The sequence below is a fragment of the Lepisma saccharinum genome, chromosome 18, assembly GCF_977018435.1.
Source record: "Lepisma saccharinum chromosome 18, izLepSacc3.1, whole genome shotgun sequence".
Taxonomy (NCBI): domain Eukaryota; kingdom Metazoa; phylum Arthropoda; class Insecta; order Zygentoma; family Lepismatidae; genus Lepisma; species Lepisma saccharinum.
The window spans coordinates 42,745,981-42,758,648 of NC_139246.1; the positions used below are offsets into that span (position 1 = coordinate 42,745,981).

General features: G+C 38.7%; 1 protein-coding gene across 1 annotated transcript in view; it reads left to right on the top strand.

Moving 5' to 3' along the window:
• The window catches only part of dib (Cytochrome P450 302a1, mitochondrial), a 41,298-nt gene extending 29,006 nt beyond the window's left edge, over nucleotides 1-12,292 (top strand). The window contains exons 3-5 of the mRNA XM_083140478.1: nucleotides 1,313-1,550; nucleotides 10,168-10,349; nucleotides 12,087-12,292. Coding sequence (XP_082996604.1) covers nucleotides 1,313-1,550; nucleotides 10,168-10,349; nucleotides 12,087-12,292 — 626 coding nt within the window. The remainder of the gene's footprint in view (nucleotides 1-1,312; nucleotides 1,551-10,167; nucleotides 10,350-12,086) is intronic.
• Nucleotides 12,293-12,668: the final 376 nt, after the last annotated feature.

The following is a 12,668-nucleotide window of genomic DNA, read 5'->3' on the forward strand; positions in this document are numbered from 1 at the left end:
TTCTTCGTCGCAGTTCGTGTTGGATGTCTAAACACTGCAGGTAAAAGTGACGGCAGCGCTTCTCAGAAAACCAGATATGCGTCCGGTCGGCTTTCTCTCGGGCTGTGTCAAAGATACCAAACCGACGTTTCAATGAGGACTTAAACCATACCAGCCTTTGCAGCAGCAGCAGCCTCTCTTCCGTTTTACGCGGCCTTGCTCCAGAGATTCCCGAGATAGAGTATACAAGCAGCATCATTTGTGCTTCAGTTACTGCTTCCTCATTAAAAGACCTACAACTGAAATTGTTCCTGATGCAAAGCGGTCACTCTCTCAGTAAATTCTCAGCCTAATTTACAGTAATTCTGCTAAAAATATATGTAAGAAGATTTTTCAGAAGACATTTAAAAATATATGGACGGGTTAAAGTTAGAGTGGTGTAAGTCACTTTCTTAAAAAGAATAAAACAGTCTGACTCACAGCACTTTGCTGATCAACACAGCAGCTGTTTCCTTTATCACTAGACCTTAAACTGTCATCTGTTGACAGTTGAATGAATCTCTGATTTACTTCACGCACGTTTTCTGTTAACAGATTGACTTATATAGATCTGCTTTCTGTGTGTAAGTCTTTTTTTTTTTTTAAAGTGACTTACACCACTGTAACCTTAACCCGTCCATATGTTACTCTCAGGCACATATCTTGAAATACATTTCGGGGTGGGGGGCGACCAAATGTCTCAAAAATAATAATAAAATAATAATAATATAATTTGAATAATTATATTACATTAAAATAACATATTATTAATAATATTAATAATAAAAAATAATATTAAATTAATTAATATTGTATTGCTATTATCACATGAATACGTAAAAAGAAGGTAAAAGAATAGCGTAATAATTATATAGCTTACGTGTAGATATGATCGCCAAAATGTGTATAAAAGCAACTGCCCTGGCAAGAAAATTAATGTCAAGTAGATAAAGAATTGAATATTTATTGAATAACAAAATAAAAGGAATTAGATTCAATTGTAATAGGCAAAAATAATTGTACGGTGATCACTTTTAATTGCCTATTACATTTGGCGATAAGTAAAGTTCCTGAAATCTTTGGATTCTCCTTCAAAGCCGTGTTCCCAATTCCATTGCCTTCCTATAAGTTGGGCAGAAATAAATAACCATCGATTACATAACAAATGCAAAACAATTCGATTTTGATTATTTAATTTTAGTACTTTGTAAGGTTTTTTAGGCGCTGGCTTTCAAAGGGAAAAAATGTGAATGCGAGGCTCTGATAAATTCCTGACACTGATTTTTGCTCTTAGGAGAATACAAGTTCCACAAACTCCATCACAACGGAAGGAAGAAATTGGCTGAATTCGGGAAGGTGGTGCGTGAAGAGATCATCCCAGGGGTGCAGATCGTGTGGCTCTTCGACCCTGCGGACATCGAGAAGCTCTTCCGCTCGGAGGGTCGCTACCCCAATCGCAGGAGCCACCTGGCCTTGGAGAAGTACCGTTCCGACCGCCCCCATGTGTACAAAACTGCAGGCATCATACCAACGTAAGTAAATGGAATAACCGTATGTGTACAATACATCCATTTTTGATTTGGATGAAATATTCATATTCCTTACATTCAAGTTTACAAGTCCCCAATGTACCTCCCCCTAATGATAGCCATATTTATAACTAGCTAAGAAGTTGACAAATTATATTTTTTTCTCGGCCTTGAGAACAATGTTAAAACTGATAGTAGTCAATTTCCACTAATTAGAACCAGAAAACATTGTTTCTAATGTGCATTTCCTGGCCTTTTCATTTTGCTTTTACGTCATTTTTCAGTATTTTTGGTCCCTTTGTTGCATTTTTATCATTTGTGAGGTTTTCCTTTCTCCTCCCTGTTGTTTCGTGAATATTAATAGCATTTGCTATTAATAATTTATTGTGGTAAATTTATTTTTACTCCAGCAAACTTAAAATAAAAATACTTTGAGTGAAGCCTACTTTAAGGTTTTGTTGCTAGCCTCTATTATCGTTTAAATCTGTGCTTTTAAAGTAAAATTAGTCACAACATTAAAACATATAGAATGACTTACACAGAAAAACCTTGCAGTGTATATAATTTAACATTGAAGTAATAGTAAAGAAAACTACATTATACCGCTCGCAATTCCAGCTGGCGCCTGGGAAGCAACGAATCAGCAATCACTTAAATTCTCTTCGTCTGACATCGGGCATTTTCGAGTCACAAGGTACCGAAAGTTGCTGGCGCGACGAAACAAATGAGCGTCGGATACACAGCATGTTGCCAAACGTACTGTAAAATGGGAGAGAGTTGACCAGCGCCGTTACTGGATAGAAGCTGTACAATAGAATACAAAGCACGGAAAATTAGTAGAGAATACCCAAACATTGTACAAACAAGCTAATAAAACAACTGACAAAAGCAGATGTACGCTTGGCAACGTTGCAACGGGAGAGCGAGCGATGCTACCCCTACAGCTTCTTATTTCGCAACTGAATTTGTTGCCACTCATCGAGACACACACACCCGGAGACAGATGGAGCTATGTAGCAAGAAGTAGGTCAGCGGCCAGTTGAGCCTGTCATCAGTATAGCACTTACCTTTGTTTCGGTCGTTTAAACCACCAAATATCAGGTTGTATTGAATTATTGAACTAATCTCTTGTAATTTATGAAAAAAAATCAAGGTTTCATTGTAAGAGCGAAATTTGTTTTAAGTTATTTTCAAATTTTTTAGGTCATTTAACTCATTTTTAATAATTTTAAGGTCATTCTATACGTCATTTTCTGATATTTTTTAGGTAATCGACTTCCGACCTCAATTTATGACAAACGTTCGCATGAAAATAAAAATAGTTTCTTACAAGAGTAGCTACAATCGCTGACAATACATCTAAATATTGCAAAATTGACAGTACCGTATGTACCTAGTAAATCAGATCAGGGCAATCGTCTTAGCTGTAAGAGGACGTTCTCCTATGCACCTGTGAGCAGGCACGGCACCAGCCTGAAATAAGTGCGGGGGCTAAAGATTTCGGTTTCAAATTTTCGATGGGCTAACTAAGACCGGCTTATTTATATTTACTACTGTACCCAGTAGCATACGCAGGATTTTATCAAAGGGGGGTTATATCTAAAACTTTCTCCAAATTCACATTACCATTGTTTTATTATACTTTAATTAAATAATAATAATAATCACAATTAATTAATAATACTTATAATTAATTAACTAGCTGAATTACTACTAATAATACTACTAATACCACTACTACTATTAAGTAGTTGAGATCTACATAAATATAGTATTTACGAAAGCAATAGAACAATATCACTTTCCAGTCATTCGATTATTATCAAATTCTGGGAGCATTTTTTTGAAATAATCAAAGTATGGAACTCATCCAAGGAGCTGCGGTGGTCTGGTCAGTAGAGCGTCTCACACCCATGCGGGAGATCCGGGTTCGATTTCCTGACTTGGTTGGAGTTTTGCCGGCTTCTTCGCTGTATAAATGTCCCCCATAATTCACATCTGGATTGTGTCTCTGTTCTTATCAACAAAACATTTTACAATAGTTAAGCTTATTGTCGTTTGAATAATTGTCTAGTCAACAAGGTGAGACATTCAAACTCTGCGATAAACAATGGGAAGGCGGACTGGTGACTGTATTCTTGTCCGCCTATAACTTGACAAGTTTAAAAACAAGACGCTGCAATCCATTGTTTGCGCACCTCACATCACATTTCCCCACTCCATTGTCTGCGGCGACGTTCATTCGCAGTGTTGCAAACTGGGGGGAGCTGAATCCGCTGAGAATTTTCAACGAAATTTGAATGTGCAAGGCATGAATTAGTATCCCGTCACCTACGTTACCTATTGATTGCGCTAAATTCTAAATACATTTTGATATTTTCCCTTAATGAATTAAGTTATATTAGGGATATTTCTTACCAGCATAAGAAATGTATGAAATAAAACGATAGAAAAATGAAAAATATGTAAACGATAGAACTGAGCTCACCTTCTAAATGTTTTCCAGTTCTCCTTCTTCAGAGTCATTCCATGCCAAATCAACACAGATATGTGCAATTTCTAACCTGACCATCTCCGATTTTCATGAAATTTGGGGAGTTGAAACAATGCATAGAACTTAGTAACTACGAAAATTTTTAGCTTCGTGCGTCTTGTAATTGTTAAATTATTCAAGGTCAAAGTTAGCAGAAATTGCCCTTTTTGAGCCCGCTTAGCTATACTAAATGTGCTGTATCTCCGTCCCTATTTTGCCTAGGAAGCTCAAATAAAGCTTATTGTACAGGGAAGTAAACAAGCTTTCCAGTGATATATAACAAGCACACCTTTCAATAAAAATATAATTTTGTCACGTGACCTTGACCTTTGACCTTGAATATCTCAAAACATGTCATCACCAAAAATCGTGAAAAAAATATATTTGGTCCCTCATTCCATACTATAAAACATATCAAAAACTCATTCTGGGACTGCAATGGGATGAGAAGATACAAAATAATATGTGTAACTATGTGACTGTTAAAAGCCTCATTACATGAACTATGACGAGTCAAAAGTCCTTTAACACCCCCTACAAAATGTAAAGGAGTTATCCTGGTCATGAAAGAAATAGGTTAGGCACAGGGAGATCCCTAGCTGCGTGTGTCAAGCGCAGGTCCAGCACATTTTTGACCGCCATATTGAATTCAACGCAAAAATTTCAAAGGAAAGGGGGTGATGTGATATATCAAATCAGGCTAGAACTTCACGAGAAATGAAGCAGTGAAGGTTTATCGAAAGTATCTTTAACCAGCAAAAAGTTATTACTGCATGCTTGTAACTATTTTCTCCTTTTCGAGGTGTTAAAAACAAAGTTTTAAGAATGCTCCTAACGTGTTAGGAACTCGTCGAGATCACGCTGACATCTTGGGAGAGAAAGAAGTATACGCACCATTGCATATGATTTTAATCAGCGACATTCACCAAATACTTGATTAGTGGAGAGAATATTGGGAAAAGTATCTCAAACAATTACGTGACACTTCCTTTGGAATGAAAAATTCTTCAGTGACGAGGCTAATTTTTATGTTCACGGTAAAGTTAATAAAAATTATATGCAATACCTGTGATTTGATAATCTACAGTAGACAGATCCCAGCCGAATGGTTGTTGCTGGTAAGCTAATGATGTGGTATAGTGTATGGAGAACGGGAATCGTTGGTCCATATTCAACAACGGAACCTTAAATGGTGAGGGCTTCTTGGATGTGTTAAGTGAACAGGTTTTTCATCCTTGCTTACGGGACATGGCACTTTTTCCAAAGTTTTGAAACAGGACAGTGTGTGACCACACTCTATGTGAACATTTTGGCAATTTCTTCATGGTAAATTTTTAGGTAGATTGATGGGCAGACGGGGATGTATTAAAAGGCCTGCACATTCCCCAGATCTAACATCTTAGGAGGACTTTTACCTTCCGAAACATTTGAAGAGAACGGTGCATGCACTAAAAGTCCCTGATATTGACCATCTGAGAGAAGGCATAGTTGCTGCTTGCGATGATGTTTCACCTGCTACATTGCCAAATTTTCTATGTGAGTGTGATAGACGTCAACGAGTGTGCTCACAGGAATATTGACAACACCATGATGTGCATATATCGTAAGTGAAAGATATGCGTATAACGTTTTGCTGCCTACAAATAAGTTAGAAAAACCTTCACCATTTCATTTCTCGTGAAGTTCTAGCCTGATTTGATATATCCCTTCACACCCTTCCCTTTGAAATTTTTGCGTTGAATTCAATATGGGGGTCAACAATGTGCCGGACTTGCGCTTGACACACGCAGCTAGGGATCTCCCTGTGCCTAACCTATTTCTTTCATGACCAGGATAACTCCTTTACATTTTGTAGGGGGTGTTAAAGGACTTTTGACTCGTCATAGTTCATGTAATGAGGCTTTTATCAGTCACAGTTACACATACTATTTTGTATCTTCTCATCCCATTGCAGTCCCAGAATGAGTTTTTGATATGTTTTATAGTATGGAATGAGGGACCAAATATATTTTTTTCACGATTTTTGGTGATGACATGTTTTGAGATATTCAAGGTCAAAGGTAGTATAGCTAAGCGGGCTCAAAAAGGGCAATTTCTGCTAACTTTGACCTTGAATAATTTAACAATTACAAGACGCACGAAACTAAAAATTTTCATAGTTACTAAGTTCCATGCATTGTTTCAACTCCCTAAATTTCATGAAAATCGGAGATGGTCAGGTCGGAAGCTGTGTTGATTTCGCATGGAATGACTCTTCAGTTTCACTCTCCCACTCATCCGAGTCTGTGTCTACCGATGAATCTGTGTCCGTGTCTGAATCGGCTTCACCAAGTCTAATTATCAGTTCATCTACACGCTCGTCCATAAGTTCATCTCTTTCAAAGTAAGAATCTTGCAGCCAAGAGTAAAGAGCATGAACATTTCAATGCTTTAGAAAAGAACACAGGCAAGCGTGTTATCAGATTGCCTTCTCGTAGTGATTGTTGTACGATAAACAAACGAACCACCACCCCACTCGGTTAAAAAAAAAAAAAAAAAAACTGGCCACTGCTCGATGTCGCATTCAGAAAATGAAGTCATTCACCCAGTAGTTTCTCTTCGGTATAAAGCTTAACGCACGTGCGTAATACTACAGTTTACGATCGGCGCACCGCACGCATTTTCAAAGGCCGGATTAAATAAAATGAACCACTGATATAATAGGAGCCTGCATGCACCGTCACGCTAACAGTGAAAATTGTTTGTCATATTTGTTTTAGTTTAATTTTGCTGAGTTGGCACCACTGGTACTCTCAACGCCAGACCAGTGAGTAGAAGAGTGGTGGGGAGGATGACGTAATACGAAGTGCTCCGCAGCGATCTGCGCATATCGGGACTTAACTTGTCAGGCTATAGCCTTTGTCTATACATTAGCCGCATACAACGAACCAAGAACTTTCTTTAGTTAATTCTCATTGTTAACACAAAAAAATACATGTTCATTGAACACTGGCGTACGTAGAGGGGTGGCTGATGGGGTTACAGCCCCTACCGAAATTTTGAGAAAATCAGAATTTTCAAATAAAAATCCGTTAAGAACTTGAAAAAATCAAAATGTGTAAATGCGAAACCTCTTTGAAAGTGAGTCCCGATTACCATTTTTGTCTTTGAATACAATTTGAATAAACTGAAAAGCTAACATTCTTTTAGCAAGACTAACCCCATATGCTAATGAAATTATAGGTGATTATCAATGTGGATTTAAACGTAACAGATCAACTACAGATTAAATTTTTCACATCAGACAGACACTTGAAAAAAAGTGGGAATATAATCAAAATGTCCATCAGCTATTCATTGATTTCAAAAAAGCATATGATTCGGTCAAAAGAGATAAATTATATAATATATTAGTAGAGTTTGGAATACCTAAGAAGCTTGTTAGTATGATAACCAGTGAAACAGAAAGTAAAATTCGTGTGGGTATTAATATGTCTGACAAATTTACAATTCATGATGGGTTAAAACAAGGAGATGCATTATCTCCATTGCTCTTTAATTTTGCCTTAGAATATGCTGTTAGGAAGGTAAAAGAAACTAAAGAAGGACTAAAATTAAATGGTGTGACTCAGTTGTTAGCATATGCAGATGATGTAGACTTACTGGGGGATGATGTGAATACAATTAAGAATAATGCTAAAATATTTTTCAAAACTGCTAAAGAGATAGGTTTGGAAGTTAACAAAGAGAAAACTAAATATATGCTTACAGGCCGAAACCAAGTGTTAGGTAATAATCAAAATCTAATTATTGATAACAACTCGTTTGAACCAGTTTCCAAATTCAAATACTTAGGAGTAATATTAACAAATGGAAATTATATTAAAGAGGAAATAAAAAGTAGGCTTAATTCAGGAAATGCATGTTACTTCTCTCTTCATAAACTTTTGTCTTCTCGTTTAATATCTAAGAAACTAAAAGTTAAAATATACAAAACAGTAATTTTGCCTGTAGTATTATATGGATGTGAAACTTGGTCCCTTACATTGAAAGAGGAACATAAATTGAGAGTATTTGAAAATAAGATCCTTAGGAAAATCTTTGGACCTAAAAGGGATGAGGAGACAGGTGAGTGGAGAAGGTTAAATCAAGAAATCTTGAATAATTAAATCAAGAAGACTTAGGTGGGCAGGCCATACGGCACGAATGGGAGAGGAAAGAGGAGTTTACAGGATTCTTGTTGGGAAACCTGATGGTAAGAGACCTGTAGGAAGGCCAAGACGAAGATGTAGGGACAACGCTGAGATGGACCTAAGGGAAATCGGTAGGGATGGAAAAGAGTATATAGATCTTGCTCAAGATAGGGAAAGATGGAAGGCCTGTGTTGCTGCAGCCATGAACCTTCGGGCTTAAGAAGGCTAGAGAGTTAGTTAGTTAGCTCCAAAAATACGAAATATTATATTATGTAAGCATCCTGCCCTCCAAAACGAAGGCATGTGCTATCCACATTTACTATTCCAGCCCATCCCGAAAAAAAAAATCCTGTGTACGCCAGTGCATTGAACATTGTTGCAACTGAGATACAAAACAAGTTCTCTCTCTTTTAAATCATAGTTGCCCTCATATTTTATTTTCAAGAATACGTGTTAATTCTCAAGGCTTTCTCTCTGAAAGACGCGTGTGTTAGGAATGCTGTGCTTGGAAATAATAATTCAAATTATTATTATTTTTATTATTATTAGTAGTAGCAGTAGTAATAGAAATAGTATTGTCTCAGATCTTTGACTGATAAAGTGGCCATTTTTTTCCACAGCATTTTTCATAACATTTCACAAGGGGTTTAAACCCCGTAAGCCCCCCCCCCGTTGCGTACGCCACAGACTGTACCATTTTACCAGACATATTTTACACACCCAAAGGCAAATCGCTATGAAATATTGACTAGTTGATTTTGTTTCTTTTTCTTCGCTTTTCTGCCGCAATCGCGAAGATGAGGTGAGTATTATGATGGAATTGATGAAGGGACAGTCATAAAGAACGGGTGCAGTCCACTAGCGCAGAAAAAAAGTGTGCGCTGGTGGTATATGAAAGGTGCCACGAGCGCACAACATCCAATGCTGCGTTGCCATATGATTGTGTAATGGCTGGCCTGTGTAGAGGATAATTTAATTGCATAAAAAGTCAAATATAAAGACGTATTACACATGTTTATTATAACAAAACTTGCATGAATACAATGAATGACTTTGTTAAGTTAGGAAGGTTAGTATGGGTTACGATAGGTTAGGTTCGGAACTATCCGCGTAAATCGTTGCATCGGGGTATTCTGTAATCAACCTGAAAGAAAGAATTTAACAGTTGATACAACGTGGGAACATCGCCATGGATTTTGTGCGCTCGTGGTATACATTTTTAACCACAAGCGCACGCAGCCTTTTGTTTGTGCGCCCCCGGCGTACGGCCTTAAGAACACCCATGCTCAAGCCGGGATTCGAAACCGGGACCCAGGCGTTGTAGCGCGCTATGCTAACCATTCGGCTCACCGTGTCAGAAGTTGCATTCTGTTCCACCATATACAACAGAAATATTAGGCACGAATCTTTTTTGTCAAATAAAATGCAATAATTATTTTTCTTTTCTTAAGCCAATATTTTGTGAAATCATATCATATACTTAGGTTTTTAGAAATATTCTTTCAATAGCAAACATTTTTGATCATCTTGTTGCTATGACAGAATTTCTTTTTCTTTCTTTTTCAACGAAGATGAATGATGAAAATAATAAGTCATAGATGGAGTTCGAACCTTTAAGCTCTGGCTTCGTAGAGCGTTTTCCTTCTCCTGTCACTGCTAGCGAAAAAAAAAATCAGTTGATATTTATTCGATAGGCAAGAACAGAAAAAGTTCTAACCCAAACTTTCTCCATAGGTGTAACTTGGCAGGGGCAAGGGTGGGGCACTTGCCACCCCAAATCTTCATGTTTATGAAATTTTAAAAGTTAATGGCATTTTTGTTAACCTTATAGAACTGAGGAGTAGAGTGGTGCGTATTTTTTATGATTTTGCAAATGTAACAGTTATTTATCAAAATACCTTTGTGTCTTTTGCAGAAACGGCCCTGAATGGGGTAAGCTGCGAGCTATTTTCCAGAAGGGGCTGAGTCGCCCCCAGAACGTCCGCTCCTATTTACCAGCGGCCGATGTCGTCATGCGGGAGTTCCTGAAGAGAATCCACAGGCTGAAACAACCCACTGCTGACTTTTCGACCGAACTTAGCAGGTTGTTTCTGGAATGTAAGTAGGTTGTTTGCCCACAACTACAAGTTCTTACACTCTGTCTCAGTTATCTCTGGAGCTAGCGAACGAAAAGAAGTCTCTGCGCAAGTAGTGACGCTAGACGGCTCCACCAATGAACGAGCCTCTCCGATGGCACAGTGGTAGCGGATGATGACTAGATGGAATTGATGAAGGAAGACTAACGTGCCGCCTAGGTCATGATTCGAACTTCTGTGGCGAGATCGTGACTTTTTCTCTCAATACCCTCGCTCACAGAGTAGCTCCTCAAACATACGTTTTATGTAATTAATACAAAGAGACTGTCCCGCACTGTGGAAATGTGGCCTAAGGAGTCATGCTTTGGGCTCTGGCTACGGGAGGCGCGCAGGTTCGAGTGTCCTGGGGGAAGCGTAACAACTGTTCTCCTGACATTTCTGCCTGTGTATGGGACCGGTGGCCACCCAGCATCGTGGGGAAATTGGGAGCTACGAATGAGTAGCGTAACCCGGTCTGGGAAATCTCCTATAACGGCTGGGGGGTTCGTCGTGCTGACCACACGTCACCCCGTAACTGGTTGGATGATCACTCATCTCTGGTTGGAGCGAGGCCGGCAGTCAGTAGGTAAGCACTGCCCCTCACAGGCTGTTACGTCACATGTTATTATTATTATAATCAGACTAGGCTTCAAGTAACGATACGTAGAAGTTTAATGCATTGGTTGTAACATACAGTCCGCAAAATTTTCCAAATTTGTGAGAGAATAAGTATCGAACATGAGACCCAAAGTCACTTAAGCGAAAAGTAACAACACCAACATCATAACAGTAGTTAGTTTTGGGGTGTCATTAATATTATTATTCTATTTTTTATATTATATATAATAATAATAACAATTAAATGTTAAAATAATCTTTATTAATGGTATATATCCTTGTCTGTGTTAATATCCAGTGCTTTTTGTTTGGAAAAAAAGGCTCCGGTACTCTTCAAGTTAGTTAGTTATTGTTATTCTGTTGGTTAGAAATTGTGGTTATCATTAACATCCCCAAAATATTGTGGTATGTTCCTAAATAATCGTGCATGAATGTTGTTACACACACACAATTTCCGTCGTTAAAATAAAATGTTATTTGTCATTTTGTTACCTATCTAAAAAGGTGCCTCTACGGCGTACCATTGCATACAGCAAGAAAAAAAATAAACGCTGTTGATATCACTATTGGAGCTGCAGTTGTCTAGTCGGTATGGTGTCTGGCTGCCACGCTGCACACCTGGGTTCGAATCCTAGGGTTGGTGATGTCCCCGCAATATGCGGTTCTGGGACTTGCCCAGCCTCAATTATATGGGCACCTGCTGGGGGATAAAGGCGGCCGGAGCGTGGTGTTGATCACATCACCTCCAAAATGGAAGTGATGATGTAATGTGTGAGGCCCTACCCATAGATCCCTCAATGGCATGGTGCAAAGTGCACGGAGAACTTTACCTTTTAAATGTCACTATTATCTCCGCTATTGCCATTTATATTCTCCCCGCTATACAGGGTGTCCCAAAAGTACCCCATGACGTGGAAAATACAGTATATCTGTGGAAATTCGACGAAGAACTTATTGTACACTTAGCAGATCTTGTAGTAATTTCTATCCTGATGCGGTGCTTTTTGACACCTTGCATATTTTTAACTGTGTTACTTTAAAATTATATTATGTGACGTTCTGTTATAGTTGTTTTCTTTCACATATTGTTTCGATGTTGCAGTGATATGCCTCGTGGCTTTCGACACGAGGATGAGCAACCTGGAGGAAGATGAGGAAAGGGACTCCCGGGCATCGAAGCTGATCGACGCAGCCTTCACAGCCAACAGCTGCATCCTGCAGACGGACAACGGACCCCAACTGTGGCGGCGGTTCTCTACGCCCCTGTACAGGAAACTCAGCCGATCCTTACAATGCCTGGAGGAGTAAGTAGTAACACTTCCCCAATGCTCGAACTAACTAACTAACTCTCTAGTCTTCTTAGACCCGAAGGTTTATGGCTGCAGCAACGCAAGCCTTCCATCTGTCCCTATCCTGGGCAAAATCAATCCAATCTTTTCCATCCTTACCGATTTCTTTTAGGTCCATCTCAACGTTATCCCTCCATCTTCGTCTTGGCCTTCCTACTGGTCTCTTACCATCAGGCTTCCCAACAGGAATCCTGTAAACCAACTTTTTTGACTTGCGGAGCCTTTTTAGAATCAATATCTATGACGGAGCCCCTTAGGCCTACCGTACAGTGGCGAAGCGTGAAATTTTTGCGTAGTCATCGCAAGATTTGCCAAACGTTAGGGTCGATCTTTCA